Source organism: Patagioenas fasciata, chromosome 2 (genome assembly GCF_037038585.1).
Source record: "Patagioenas fasciata isolate bPatFas1 chromosome 2, bPatFas1.hap1, whole genome shotgun sequence".
Classification (NCBI taxonomy): Eukaryota; Metazoa; Chordata; class Aves; order Columbiformes; family Columbidae; genus Patagioenas; species Patagioenas fasciata.
In genome coordinates this window covers 51,123,772-51,137,030 of record NC_092521.1, presented here as the reverse complement: position 1 = coordinate 51,137,030, position 13,259 = coordinate 51,123,772, and the positions used below count along the sequence as shown (strand labels likewise).

The following is a 13,259-nucleotide window of genomic DNA, read 5'->3' as shown; positions in this document are numbered from 1 at the left end:
GGATCTTGAAAGGACTGTCAGGCGGAAAAAGAGATATTGCAAAGGTTATGAGATAAGGGATCTGTTAATGAGACCACTCCACCTTGCGCTCTTGTATTGACTCACACATAAGTCTTTCCTCACTGAATGCTATAGTTAAAGCTGGTTATGTTCTTTTGACTTTGAAGTCTACACATACGGCATATACATGTCTACACATGGCATATGTATTTGTTATTGTCATTATTAACTGTCATCCTTTCTGCTCTATTAGTGTTAATGATAAATCCTAATGATGCTCTAATGGGAAAATACTACTACTCCCAGAACATGAATAAGAATGACATAAATAATAGAAAATGCTAGCTGTACCTGAAACAATCAGTTCCCAAACAATTCTACAGCATAAACAGATGCCTGGTCTCTGTGCCTAAGATAACTCTTTGAGATACAGAAGCTGTGCTGGGCCTGGCAGTGCCTTTGTGAAGGAACTTGCTTTCTTTTCCTTTGAAGAGAAACTTTCCTGTGGGGTTAGGCCAGATCAGAAGCCAGATTATGTGTTTTGGAGAACACAATTACATCATTAGGTTAAACACAAAGTAAGGACTTGATAGAGCTGGCTTAATGGAGGGTGTTTGCATCAGATTCATCATTCGCTATCAGGTAATTGTGAAATTGCTTTAAGCCATAACAACAACACTCACCCCTCCCTCATCCTCCAGTTCAGTTCCTCTCCTTTAAAGTCTCTGGGGTCATGACCTACCTGGAGGCCAAATATGTGGTATCTGGTGTACTGAATGATCTGATTATATTTTTACTAGCAGAGCCTTCAACTCAATGTGGAGTTCTAGCTCCCAAGAGCTGTTGGGTAACAATCCACTTTCCAGAGGTTACTTTTTTTTTTTTTTTTTGGGCACATGAACGACTATAGTCACTGATTTTTCTAACTAAAAGGGGGTAGCATTTACTGTACATGCACATTGCAGTTCTGCTGGTCCTGGACTCTGATTCTTCTTGAACAACTAGTGTCACATTTTTGCACAGATCTTTTAAAACCTGGATGATCCCATGGGACAAGATTATTTGCTTGAATTGACAAGACTTTAAGTTCAGTGTGTGGGGTTGAAAGAGTGATCAAAATTTCCCGGGGTCCTTTACCACACGGTTAAAGGATGCGGTACTAAAATCAATCATCTTTGAAATTTTGCTTTTATTACTTCTACTTCTGTCTGCTTTGATGGAAGCACCTGGTAATTGTAGCTTTACTTTCCATAACAAATGCCCATATTTAATCTTTTATTAAAACCTGTAGCATTAACACTTACTTGCTTGTGGTCAGGTTAATGTAATTTCATGATTGCCTTGTCCATGTGTCTTTGTAAGGACACAGACTGAGATGTGAGGGCTGCCTTCCTGTTCTGTTGTAAGGCAGCTCTCAAACTCCAGCAAATCTCACAGTTAATCCTCCAGTTCAGAGACGGGCCGCTGCAAAGACTACTTGAAGTAGGCTTAGGAAATCTGCTTAGAAGCAGCATAGCAGCCACGGAGATGTGTTGGGTAGTCATCATGGTGCCTTAGTATCTGTATCTTTGCAGAGGAGTACCCTGAGCATGATAGAGCCTGGAGGTGCAGGTGATCTGAATGTTAGGAAATTCCACTCTTACTTCACGTTTTGCTGCAGCTTTCATTTTGAAATTATTCCATTTTAATTGTGCCTTCTAAACTCTCTATAGTAAGTTTTAAGAACATGAAATAAAAATTGTCTGGCAAAGTTGGTGAGGTGCAGAGGGGAGGCCTGGAAAGTGGCTGTCATCAAACTGAACCTTCTTCTTGGTGGGGTGTGGGGGGAGGAGAACGTTCAGCAGCACATCTTGCTATACATACATACTCTGCATGATGCATATATTGACATCCTGTACAGTCCAATCCAAAACAGAGCTCAAAAGGTTGCTAAGAAAGTAGGTGACTTATGGTTTACACTGGTATCCTGTGGTTCTGGCAGAAGGGCGAGGGTTGGAGCACAGTATTACAGATGTGCAAATGGCTCATCACTGGGAATCTAATGAGCTGTGTGCTGAGCAAGCAATTACTGCACATGCAGCTATGGAAATAATTATTTGCCTCCAAATCAAACCACCTGCTCATTAGAAACCTCTCAGTGCACCCAAGTACGCTCCAGCATAGTTTGGTGCGGTACAGCTGGATACAGGACAGCAGGTGTGAGGGTGAGCGCTGATATGTGGACAGGAGAAAACCAGGTATGTGAGACCAAGGAGCAGCTGCTCAGTCCTTTTCAGCTGCGGTTTCTCTCAGATGCTGTGTCAGTCCCAACTGCACTCAGACTGGGACTGGCTTTCCCACATCCCCCAAGCCTACTGAATCTAACATTAAATGTGCAAAATTTTAGGGAACACTTGGCTTAATTTCACTTTAGAAAGCCACAGTGGGTTTTGTTGTTGTTCGTTTATTTTTACCAAATGGCCTCATATAGGCATGTAGGGTAGACATACTATTTGCCTAAGTTATTTTTAGTAATGAGCATTAATTTAGTTACACTAAATCATTGGGTTTGGCCACGTTTAAATGCAGATACGGCAGGTACATGTCTTAATAGCAGATTTTTTTCTTCTTCCTCCTTCCTTTCAAATTCCACCAATCTATTTTTCCTCCAGACTCTTTGCCGCCTTCTTCCCCCCCATGAGCACATTTAGGGCAGGTTGCGCCTCAGCCCGCCGGCTAGGACCTGCCTCTCCCATTTACATGGGTAGGAGGAACAGAAGGTGCTCCCTATTTGCACCCGGAGTAGATTCAAAAAGCAGAATCGCTGAGGCATTAATACGTTTTAAATTAATCGGTGGTTCTGGCGTTTGGGCAGGCTGGGTCCGGGTGGCACAACGCGAACCGGCCACAGGAGGGTCCCTCCCGCTCCCCTCCCCCGCAGGGGCTGAGCCGCCCGTTCCCGCCCCTGCTCTCCCCCCTCAGCTGCCTTGAACTCCCCGTGAGGCGCCGCTGCTCTAATGGCCTCGGGCAACGTTAGGAAATCGGCTCCCTGGCGCTGAGCTCCGGGGTTCCCGGCTCCCCTCGGGCCGCTCCCCTGCCGCCGGGCACAAGTGCATCCCCGCCGACCCTTCATCCTCCTCCTCCGCTCCGCTGCTGCAGAGAGCCCAGGGCTCCACACAGTCGCGGTTCCTAAGCTGTCCTTCGCATGGCTTTTCCAGTTGCAATCTTGTCTTCTCTTGGCAAGCTAAAAGCGTCCTCCGGTAACATTAACCCGCCTTCTCAGGTGAATCGTGACAATCGCCGTCCACAGGCAAATATATAAAGGGTGAGTGTAACGAGGATGGAGCCAGGCTCTTCTCGGTGACAGCCAATGGTAGGACAAGGGGTAATGGGTTCAAACTGGAACACAAGAGGTTCCACTTAAATTTGAGAAGAAACTTCTCAGTAAGGATATCAGAACACTGGAACAGGCTGCCCAGGGAGGTTGTGGAGTCTCCTTCTCTGGAGACATTCAAAACTCACCCGGACGCCTTCCTGTGTAACCTCATCCAGGTGTTCCTGCTCCAGCAGGGGGATTGGACCAGATGATCTTTCGAGGTCCCTTCCAATCCCTGACATTCTGTGATTCTTTGTATAGATGGCAGGAGGCAAATTAAATAGCCTTGGCTGGCTAGTGTTTTTGCTGTGTGCATACAGGCAGTTTCCCATCCGAATGAAAGTCGTTGGCATAGATTGTGCACAACACATAGATCAGGTGTATCGAACTTATTTTCACCAGGGCCACATCAGCCTTAGAGTTGCCTTCGAAGAGCCCATTGTAATTTTAGGACTGTACAAATGTAGGAGTAGTTACATTTATACAGTCCTAAAATTATTTTCAGCCCTTTGAAGGCAACTGTGAGGGTGATGTGGCCCCCAGTGAAAATGAGTTTGACACCCATGGTATAGATTGTAGAAAACATGGAGGATTAACAGACTTTATGCAGATATGTGCTGTGAGAATTGCAAATTTTCTGATTCTTAAAGATTGATTAATTTTTATTATGGCGTTTTAACTAAAGTATTTTTGTTTGAATATGTCCCTGAAATCCTACCCTAAGCCCATTGTACCTGACATAAAATTCTGTAGCACAGGAATGAAATTTTATGGAATGCAATTTAATGGTACGGTACTTTGTCATGATTTCACAGACATTTATGGACATACTGTCACAGATTTCAGTAAAACCATTATTTCAGTCACTTAGCTGTTTTCATCAGTTCTTTGAAGGCACCTGACAGGATTTAGTGAACTGCAACCTTAATCCTGCTTCGATGTAATTTTTTCCCTGACTCGCTTTGTAGGTGTGTGCTGGTAGGCACTCCCTGCCATTCCCAAATTCAATGCAAACTTGAAGGTAATTAGATAAGCTTCATGCCTATGTATTCCACTAGTATAGTAATATCTAGCTCTTGGATGTTTGTCTATACCAGCAGATCTCAAATGCTGCTGTAAGTGACTGCCATCATTATTACTATTTTACAGGTGGCCCTGAGAACCTTGAGCAACTCAGTGATAAAGCAGGAGTGGAATTGTAGTTTTTCTAAATGCCAACTGATTTTCTTGGCCAAGGTCTCTTCCTGGTCATAGGGCTAGGTGACATCTAGTGAAGGGAAGTACAAAGATAATGTTATACGTTTTTGTGCTTTTCTATCAATTTAACTGGGGAAAAGTTCTCTCTGTTGAAATAAAATTCTATGAAAATGCAGTCCTGTAATCACAATATTGGAAAATGTTAGATTGCTGTTTCTTTGGGGAAAATGTCACATAGTATGATGATCTATCAAAGTGAAAAATTAAATGTTTCAGTGAGTCTTCCTTACCTCGTAAAACCTTCCGTGGCCATCCTGCTACTAAATGTTTACATTTGAGAGGGTGTATTCTAATGCTGGGGGCACAAATATAACAGTCTATGGGCTGTATAATGTCAGCAAGAAGAAGTTACGATCTACTGGTCTGTTTGTGCTTGAATATTATGAAGTTCATAAATGCATCATTGATATAAGTATTAACTGCAAAGCAGATATTTAAATTATTGTTATCACTATACTACTATAAAACATAATTTAAAATAAAAACATTTCACAGCATTTGATGTGTATGGTTTGGATGTTATTTATTTATATCTTTTTTTACTTTTATATTGTAAGACTACGATTAGATCATTTGAATTATATGGTTCGGACTACATGTAAATCATAGTGTTATGTTGAAAACAAGAGGTGAAGACCCGGAAAAGACAGAGAACTGACCTTCCATGTAGTTTCAGTAAATATTAGCAAGAACAAAAATTCCCATTATTGGATGTCTGTATGTCTTATTTCTCTGCAAATGATGGCATACTGACAAGGAAAATAATTGTAAACACACTGTTAGACAACTAGTGATGGTGCCAAACTTGATGTTGTTAATTTTCTGTATTACAGATTCTCCCGTAGCCTAATCCGAAAATTCTAAAAAAAGATGATAATAATGATTTTATCTATCCTCCATTAACTTTTACACTAGACAGGTTCTTGAGGCTGTTGAGAGGCCACGTATGCAGAAGACACAAAGCAGTGTGTTGGAAATGTGCTAAAAGCTGTTATTGAAACAAGAGGATACAGTCTACCAGATTGAGAATGTGAGCGTGCAGTACTAGTTAGAGGTGTTACTTTCGTAGCATACTTTCTTAATAACTTCGTATCGCTGTCACGATGGATGTTAATAAAACCTCATTCTTTGTTTGTAAATGGTCTGTGTGTGCATTTCTCCACCCCCTTATCGACTGTTTTCTCTGTGTTTTTTAGATCATGGGGAATTCATATGCAGGGCAACTAAAATCCGCCCGTTTTGAAGAAGCTCTTCATAATTCCATAGAAGCTTCTCTGAGATGTAGCAGCGTTGTCCCACGACCAATCTTCTCACAGCTGTACCTGGACCCTGACCAGCCTCCTTTCTTACCGGAAGGTAACCATGAAAGTATGGCACGTTTCAATTGGTTTTTTTTCTGTATGAGAAAAGGGTGGGATGCATTTCATTAAAAAAACAGGCACACAGCAGTTCATTGTGTGACACAAAATCTGAATCTTTGGCCTCATTAAGGAGAAGGAATGGCATGCTAGTTATTTTAAAAGGAGACAGATGCAAGTACTGTTGAAAATTTTATTTTTTTTTTTATTCTTGCAGATGTGAAGCCGAAGGTAGAAGAGTTGGATAAAGAGTTAGTACATCGCTATTCGCAAAATGGAAGTCTGGACTTTTCTACCAACCAAACTGTTAATGAAATGGAAGATGAAGAGGAGGATGAAGACATGTCAGATTCAAGTAGTCCACCAATTCCATATTCACAAAAACCTGCCCCAGAAGGGTCTTGCACTACTGATGGTTGGTGTCTGGTTTTTTTCATGGGGAATCTTTACAGCTAATTCTCAGTATAATGTGTTGTCTCTAAAGTCAGGTACTCTGGAGCTAGGAAGCCTGGAAATACATTTTCTACTCAAAGTCTTAAATCTGAGAATATATGGATTAAGAGAATGTATTTCTGACAATGTATTATTTGAAAGTGGGGTCTAGGACTCGCTGTGGCACTGAGTTTCTGAAAGTCCCTTATTTTCTTTGGTCATCATTGGTTTACTGCCCTCAAGGAAGTTACTGAAGTCAGCTTCAGTATGGCTGGTTCTCTGTCTATCCCTCAATTCTTAGAAACATTGGCAAAACTGGATTTAGTTGCTTCCATGTGCAGATGGAAGAGTTTAGAGAGAGAAAATGGAGAAGAGCAAGTAGCAAGTGATAGGATAAGAGGAAATGGCCTCAGGTTGCACTGGAGAGGTTTAGATTGGATGTTAGGATAAAATTCTTTGTGGAAAGGGTTGTCAGGTGTTGGAACAGGCTGCCCAGGAAAGTGGTGGAGTCACCATCCCTGGAGGTCTTTAAAAGGCATTTAGACGAGGTTCTTAAGGATGTGGTTTAGTGCTAGTGTTGGGTTATGGTTGGACTCAATGATCCTGAGGGTCTCTTCCAACTGAAATGATTCTATGAATCTATGAGAGAGACTTGGTGTTCCTTCTGCTGCCAAGGGGATAAGAAGGATGGTGGTGGAAGCTTGTCTGTTTTGTCTTCCCTACCTGCCAGTTGGCCGTTGCTAGTTAACTCTGAGCTGTCTTGTTTTTCAAGATAAGTTGTTGACAGTAAAGTTTTTAAATATGTTAAAGGATCAGATAATTATGAATATACCTATGTGACCAAGTAAACTTGATGTAACTGGTTCATCTTAATTTCATAATTGTGCTATATTGAAGATTTAACTTCTGTAAAGAAGATCTAGTCATACTTATTAGATATGCTTATCTTAAAAGCACTTCCCTGCCAAACTGTGGAAAACAACCCTTCTCAGCAGATTCAAAACCCCTTCTTGACATTTTGTTCAATATCTTCCTAAATTATAGGCTTTCTTATGTAGAGGTCATAAAAAGACGAATTTGTAGAATGCTTTAGTACCTTACTGTAGTGTATGGTTATATGAGGTAACAGAAGAAAGCACTAGTGACAGGTAATCCTGCAACATTTTTGGGGGGTAATTGGTAGCAAATGTTGACATTTTTGAATTTATGCCTTCCAAATGCAGCTTACATGATGCATGGTTACCCTCTATAGCAAGGTACCATGAGTTCCCTGTAACACAAAAACAGAAAGGCTGGCTACGATGGGAAGCTGGGGAATATTGTTGGGAGCATTCATTATTCACGCAGAAGTGTGTTTGTTGTCCTTTGGAGGCACCTAAATTGGTAGGAGAAGAGAAGGAGATGTATTTCTACAGAGGTTTTCTCACTTGAGGACAAATATCAATAAAACCTGCAAAATCTCCTGTGAAGAGCAGGAGGAGGTCTTACTGCTTCTGTTTGAGAAATGTAAAATAAACTGGGCAGGATTCAGAGGACAACCAACAGGATGGTAGGAGGAAGAAGTTCTAGCTAACGAGGCTCTTCGCTTACCAAGACAAAAGCTGAGATAGTGTTTACTTACACCTTGTAGATATGTCAAGAATAAACACTAAAGGAGGGAGATCATGCCAACAGGGTCCCATGGGAGTGTAATGGATGCATTAAATGGTTGTGAATGCATTCAGGTTCAGGGTTTGGGATTCTGTAGCTATTGGTGACACAGCTCTGCCAGTAGCAGGAACAGGGCTCAGGACCTTATCTGGCTTCAAGGCCACCATACATTTGTTTGTGAAGGAGCTTTATATATGACATCGAGAAATCTTTCTCAGTCTCCCTCACACATCCTGGTGATCCTTCGTTGCACTTGCGTGCCCAGAGAAAAAGTGTTATTTGTGAGTTTCCAGATATGTCTTTGCTGGAGAGGTGTATGACCTTTCATCCACATGCAAAGCTGTTCCATGTTTACCTTCCAAGGGGAGTTCTGTGTTTTTATTTTTGTCTAGAAGTCTTTTATGATCAGAGCACGCTAGAAGAAAGTTTCCTGTGTTACATCCTCAGAATTCATTAGTCTCTGTCAAGCCTACCATTCTGAATTTACAGAATCCGTCTCGCTCTTTAATGTTTTTCTCAAGTAGCTGATTTTAAGAGAGCAGTGGTTTTCTATCTGGAAAAGGAAAGGAAAATACGTTTTGTTTTGTCTTTTTAAGACGCTGCTAATGATATGTTAGGACAGTTTGAGTTAAGTGTTTCAAACAACCAGGTTCCCAAACATTCAGATCGTATCTCAGCAAGATAATAATCTGATAGCTCATCTTTCATCTCATGAATATGCCCTTCTAGAGACGTAAAACAGGATGGCTGCCATTGTTGGCATCCCTTATCTTAGTTATTTAATTATGAAGATAAATAACTTTAGGAAAACGTTAAAGAATACTGATAGACTAATTGAAGTTACTCTAAGTGTTTGGATGCTTTAAACTAAGCATGTATTTAATTGATTATCAAAGAGCAAAATATTGGTACTGGAAGTCCATAGCTCTGCCTGCCGTAAAACCTGTCTCCCACCTTCTAGCACAGATGGGGTGAAACCTTTTCCCCTTTTTTGTGCTGTTTGCTTTTCCTGAATTCAGAGTGTATGCCAGAACCGTTATATTCTTTTCTGCAGTGACATGTTCTTTTATTCAGATGACTAAGTTGTCAGTCACAGGGGTGCAGAAAATAGATTTTAATGCCTTTATTTATCAATTAAAAAAATAAGTGCCTCACAAGTGACAGTTTGGAGGTTCCTTCTCAGCTGTCCATAATATTAGATCCTTTAACTCTCCTGTTTGCCCTGTTGGAAAGAGCAATTGCATTTGCCATTGATACTTACCATTCATCATAAAAGGCATTCACCTGATTTTCAGGGCCTTTTTTTTTCTGCTCAACACAAACTTCTGTAACTAACTTACACCTTCCATGAAAATAGGGCTTCAAGAAAAATACTTCTTTTTCATACAGGTACCTCAAATATGCAACAAAATAATACAAGAAGCTGTTCTGAATCACTTGTTTGCTGTAGCTTTAAAAGAGGCTATTTCTAACTTGTGGAGTAGCATTTTATGCAAGCTGTGGGAAACACAATAGTAGCACCTTTCTTTTGTTTGTAAATCCTCAATTTACCGGATGCTTAAAGAAGGGCCAAGGTAGTTTCAGAAGCAATTAGGTAAGCAGGTACTTAACACCTGATCAGTTACTGTGAAGTTACAATAGCAAGTGACAGTGACCGGTAATTCATATGTAATTATTGGAAGCTAATTCCTTATGCAAATACCCTATTTACTGCAGTACAAGAGGCTGGTACCCCACATTGAAACTACTTCTTGTTGCTGGTGAGGAAAGGGCAAATATATACAAATTTCATTTTTTAAGAAGATTCCAGCACTTCTGTGTGTTGCCAGTTGTGGACATTCATTTTCCTTTTCAGGAAGATGGAACTGCATTAATTTTAAATGAAGTGATGTTGGAGAACACAAATGTGCTTCTCAGAAGTAAAAACTAATGAATTTTGTTTCAAAGAAATGCAGATAATGTCTGTAAAAGCTATTCATTATTCTTTTTGTGATTGTTGGTATTTGTAAATCTCTAATGAGAATATAAATCTGTTCTTTATTTAAAACAAAGCTGAGATCCTATGGGAAGATGATTTTTAAATGAAACAGCTTAGCTGTGTGCTTTTACTTTTTTATAATTACATGTTCATAAACAATTTCGTAAAGAGAAGCTGGTTTGTTTTAGTGGGTCACGGGTTTTCTCCTCTTCATACTTAGACGTCCTTAAAAGGTACACAGGTAAATGTGACACTAAAGTGCCATTCCTTCTTCTTAAAAGTGATAAGTGCTAGTGCTGCTTGACATAGAAATTTAGGTGCAAGCTAAATTGTAAGTGAATAGCTATGAAATGTAAATGGATTTTGCATATTCTAAATCCTAAACATGGGCAGCACAAGTTCTCTTTGTACAGAGACATCATGTCTTGTCTTTCCTAGTGTGGAAATGGTTATCTCTAACAGGTAATTAAATACCAATGCAAAATCATGCAAAACAGAAAATAAGGTTGGGGTCTCTGTGTCACTTGCTAGCTATGAAAAGACAATGTAGCAGAGAAAGGGGTTAAATCTTCCTTCCTTTCCCCGCAGTCAGTTATTTGCTTCCAAATCCGTGTGTCTTGGGTGGAATTTTCTCATTCAGCTTAAAAAGACATCTACAAGACATCTACATGTCTTGGAAGGAAAATGCAAGACTCTTACTTCACAGAAGCAGATGTACATGTTCTCCATGTCTGCTGGTGGAGGTGAGCCCCAGCTGTACCTGGCCAAGCTCCACAGCTCTCGCTGGCTCCAGCTGTTCCAGTTTTTGGCTACACGAGAGAGGAGCTCCTGGGGGCTCTAAGAGTCTGGCTGTACTTTCCCCTCTTGCTAAAGATACTGAATTTTAGCAAGATCTGTGAAGTTCAGGAGCTGGTTGGATGACATCAGTGTCCCCAAACTCATGTCCCCTGGGGTGGAAAACTAATTATAGCTCTCCTCTTACACAGCCTGAACATTACAGAGGCATGTGCTGGCCAGCCAGTCTGCACAGACATACCTCTGATCCAGAGATGTCGCCAGCCAAAGCGGAGGAGGATGCCGGAGGAGATTGTGCAAGGAGGAAGGAATCTGAGAGCACTTTGGGTGCAGTAAGAGACAATACAGGGAATCTGAGGTGTTGTTTGCAGATTAGGCAGGATGCAGCATTTCTACAGTACAGTCCTAAATATCCTAAATGGTGGGAAATATTAAGTATATTCAGATCAACAGTCTCTCAGGCAAGAGGCTGCTGTTGCCTGTGACTGCAGACTGAGATACATCAGTTTGTTTCAGTTGGTACTGCTAAGATGTCACCAAGTAACACTTAGAAACTTGTTAAGATGTTGTGATATTGTGATGGGTTTCTTAGAGTTTTCCTGCACCTCCTCCCTTGGGGACTCATGCAGAATGGTGATGTGCAGCTGCTTAAGGCATAGCTGAAGTTGTTTTTCTCCTAGCCTGGATAACAGCCAAATCTTTGCTTTTGTCTCTGGTGTTACGGAGTGCTGGAGTATTGCTTCACCTTACTGGGACACCAAAACCCTCAAGCATCCAAAGAGGCTCTAAGTTTCTCATATGATACTCAGCTCTCAGTGTTGTGTGCTCTTTCTGGAAGCAAGTCTACATTGAAACGTAACAACATTTAAAAACAAAAATCCTGCTTTCCTGGTATTGCTGTTGCTAACAGTTCATTCAAAAGCTTCTTACTGGTCACCATTTGTGCTTCTGGGCATTTCCTGAAAATGTTTAGGTAGAGACAAGGCTAATGAGTAATTGTGTAAAAGCGCAGGTCTAAGTCTGTCTTGAAATCTTACTCCACTTACTGTTTCATAATCCTTATCTGCAGATTTCCTGCTTGCCCACATTGTCAGCAGTGGGTAATTTTTCTATTTTAAATCTAGATGTAGAGTGGTATTTTCTAGGCATGTCAGTTACTCCAATTTCACTGAATGCCTGAATACTTAAGGCCAGTTTTGAAAATTCTGGATATAATTCCTGAATGGCATAAACATCTGAATAAGCAAATTCTATTTTGAATGTAAGGGAGTTTGTTTGTTTGTTTTTCCTAGATTTATCTGCAATTATTTTTTCTAAATTATATTGAAAAGCCTCGATAATACACAGCGTGGTACACAGCATTCTATTTTATTAGGATCAATATGTTTCTAAGGAAGACACCTTAAAATAATTTAACATACTAAAACCAAATTGTGTCTAATCAGAAAATAATAAATTTTACTTTAAATATTAATGTTTTTCTGCTAAAACTTATGTCACTTCTTATTGGTAAGTTATTGTTATAATCCTTTGATTTGTAAATAAAAACTTTAGGCACCTGATTTTAATTAATTGTCTGGAAGAAGATGTGTGTGAGGGGTGAGTCCAAGGTAACTTTCAGCTCAAATGAGCTGCTGCTGAACTGAGCTGATTGAATAACTTGGAGAAACTATTCAGCCAAGAGCTGGTTCAGCAGATTGTGGGTGTAGGTGCAAGACTGAACCTGTATCGGACCCTATTTTCAGCCAGCTGCTGCTTGCCAGGATGTTCACGCTAGCTGGTTCTGTGCATTTGCGTTCCCTTTTGCACATGCTCTTTGCCTGGTGCAGTTTTGAGATAAAACCAGAACCAATTCACTTTCATAATTTTTGCTGAAGTTTTAAACTATGGGTTTTAGCACACTAGGTAAAGAGGGCAGACACACATATTAGTAATGGTCGAAGTGGCTCTTGGGTTGAACTGTGATCACATTGTGTTTCTAGATGCTTAGGCAGTGGTTTGGTTTCTCTAGTAGTTTGATTTTATTACAATTTCTGTAACAAATATGGACTACTTGAATAATAGTTTAAGTGTAAGTAATATACATTTATGGCTGAAGTTCTTAATAGATATTACAGTAATTCCATGTTTAATTTTATTTTTTTTAACAGTAATGTTGATTGTTGTGATTGTGATTTTCTTTATTTTGAGTTATTGATTCATGCGGATACACGCATGTATTGTCTATGTTACGACACTTCTGTGGTTGTAGCAGAAGAGAGGCAGTCAGTGGATAAGTATGTGATGTCTTTGGATATCCTGAAATAGGGAGGGTTTCCACCAGCTGCTGCTGTGAGTGGCGTGAGGCTGGACCGTAGCGCTCAGCTTGCAGCTGGAGAAGTGAGAATTGGAAGGGAACACGATGTAAGAGTGTAGTACTTCATAAAACTTGACG

At 40.4% G+C, this 13,259-nt stretch overlaps 1 protein-coding gene across 9 annotated transcripts in view; it reads left to right on the top strand.

The window, feature by feature from the left end:
* The window catches only part of GREB1L (GREB1 like retinoic acid receptor coactivator), a 142,116-nt gene that overhangs the window by 71,361 nt on the left and 57,496 nt on the right, over positions 1–13,259 (top strand). For 7 of the 9 annotated variants that reach the window (XR_011737454.1, XM_071804204.1, XM_071804202.1 and 4 more), the window contains 2 exons: positions 5,809–5,980; positions 6,188–6,385. Coding sequence is in view for 8 of the 9 variants with exons in the window: in XM_071804202.1 (XP_071660303.1) it covers positions 5,809–5,980; positions 6,188–6,385 (370 nt within the window). In the remaining variant the exon portion in view is untranslated. The remainder of the gene's footprint in view (positions 1–5,808; positions 5,981–6,187; positions 6,386–13,259) is intronic. The other 2 variants (XM_071804200.1, XM_071804198.1) reach the window with 1 other exon arrangement.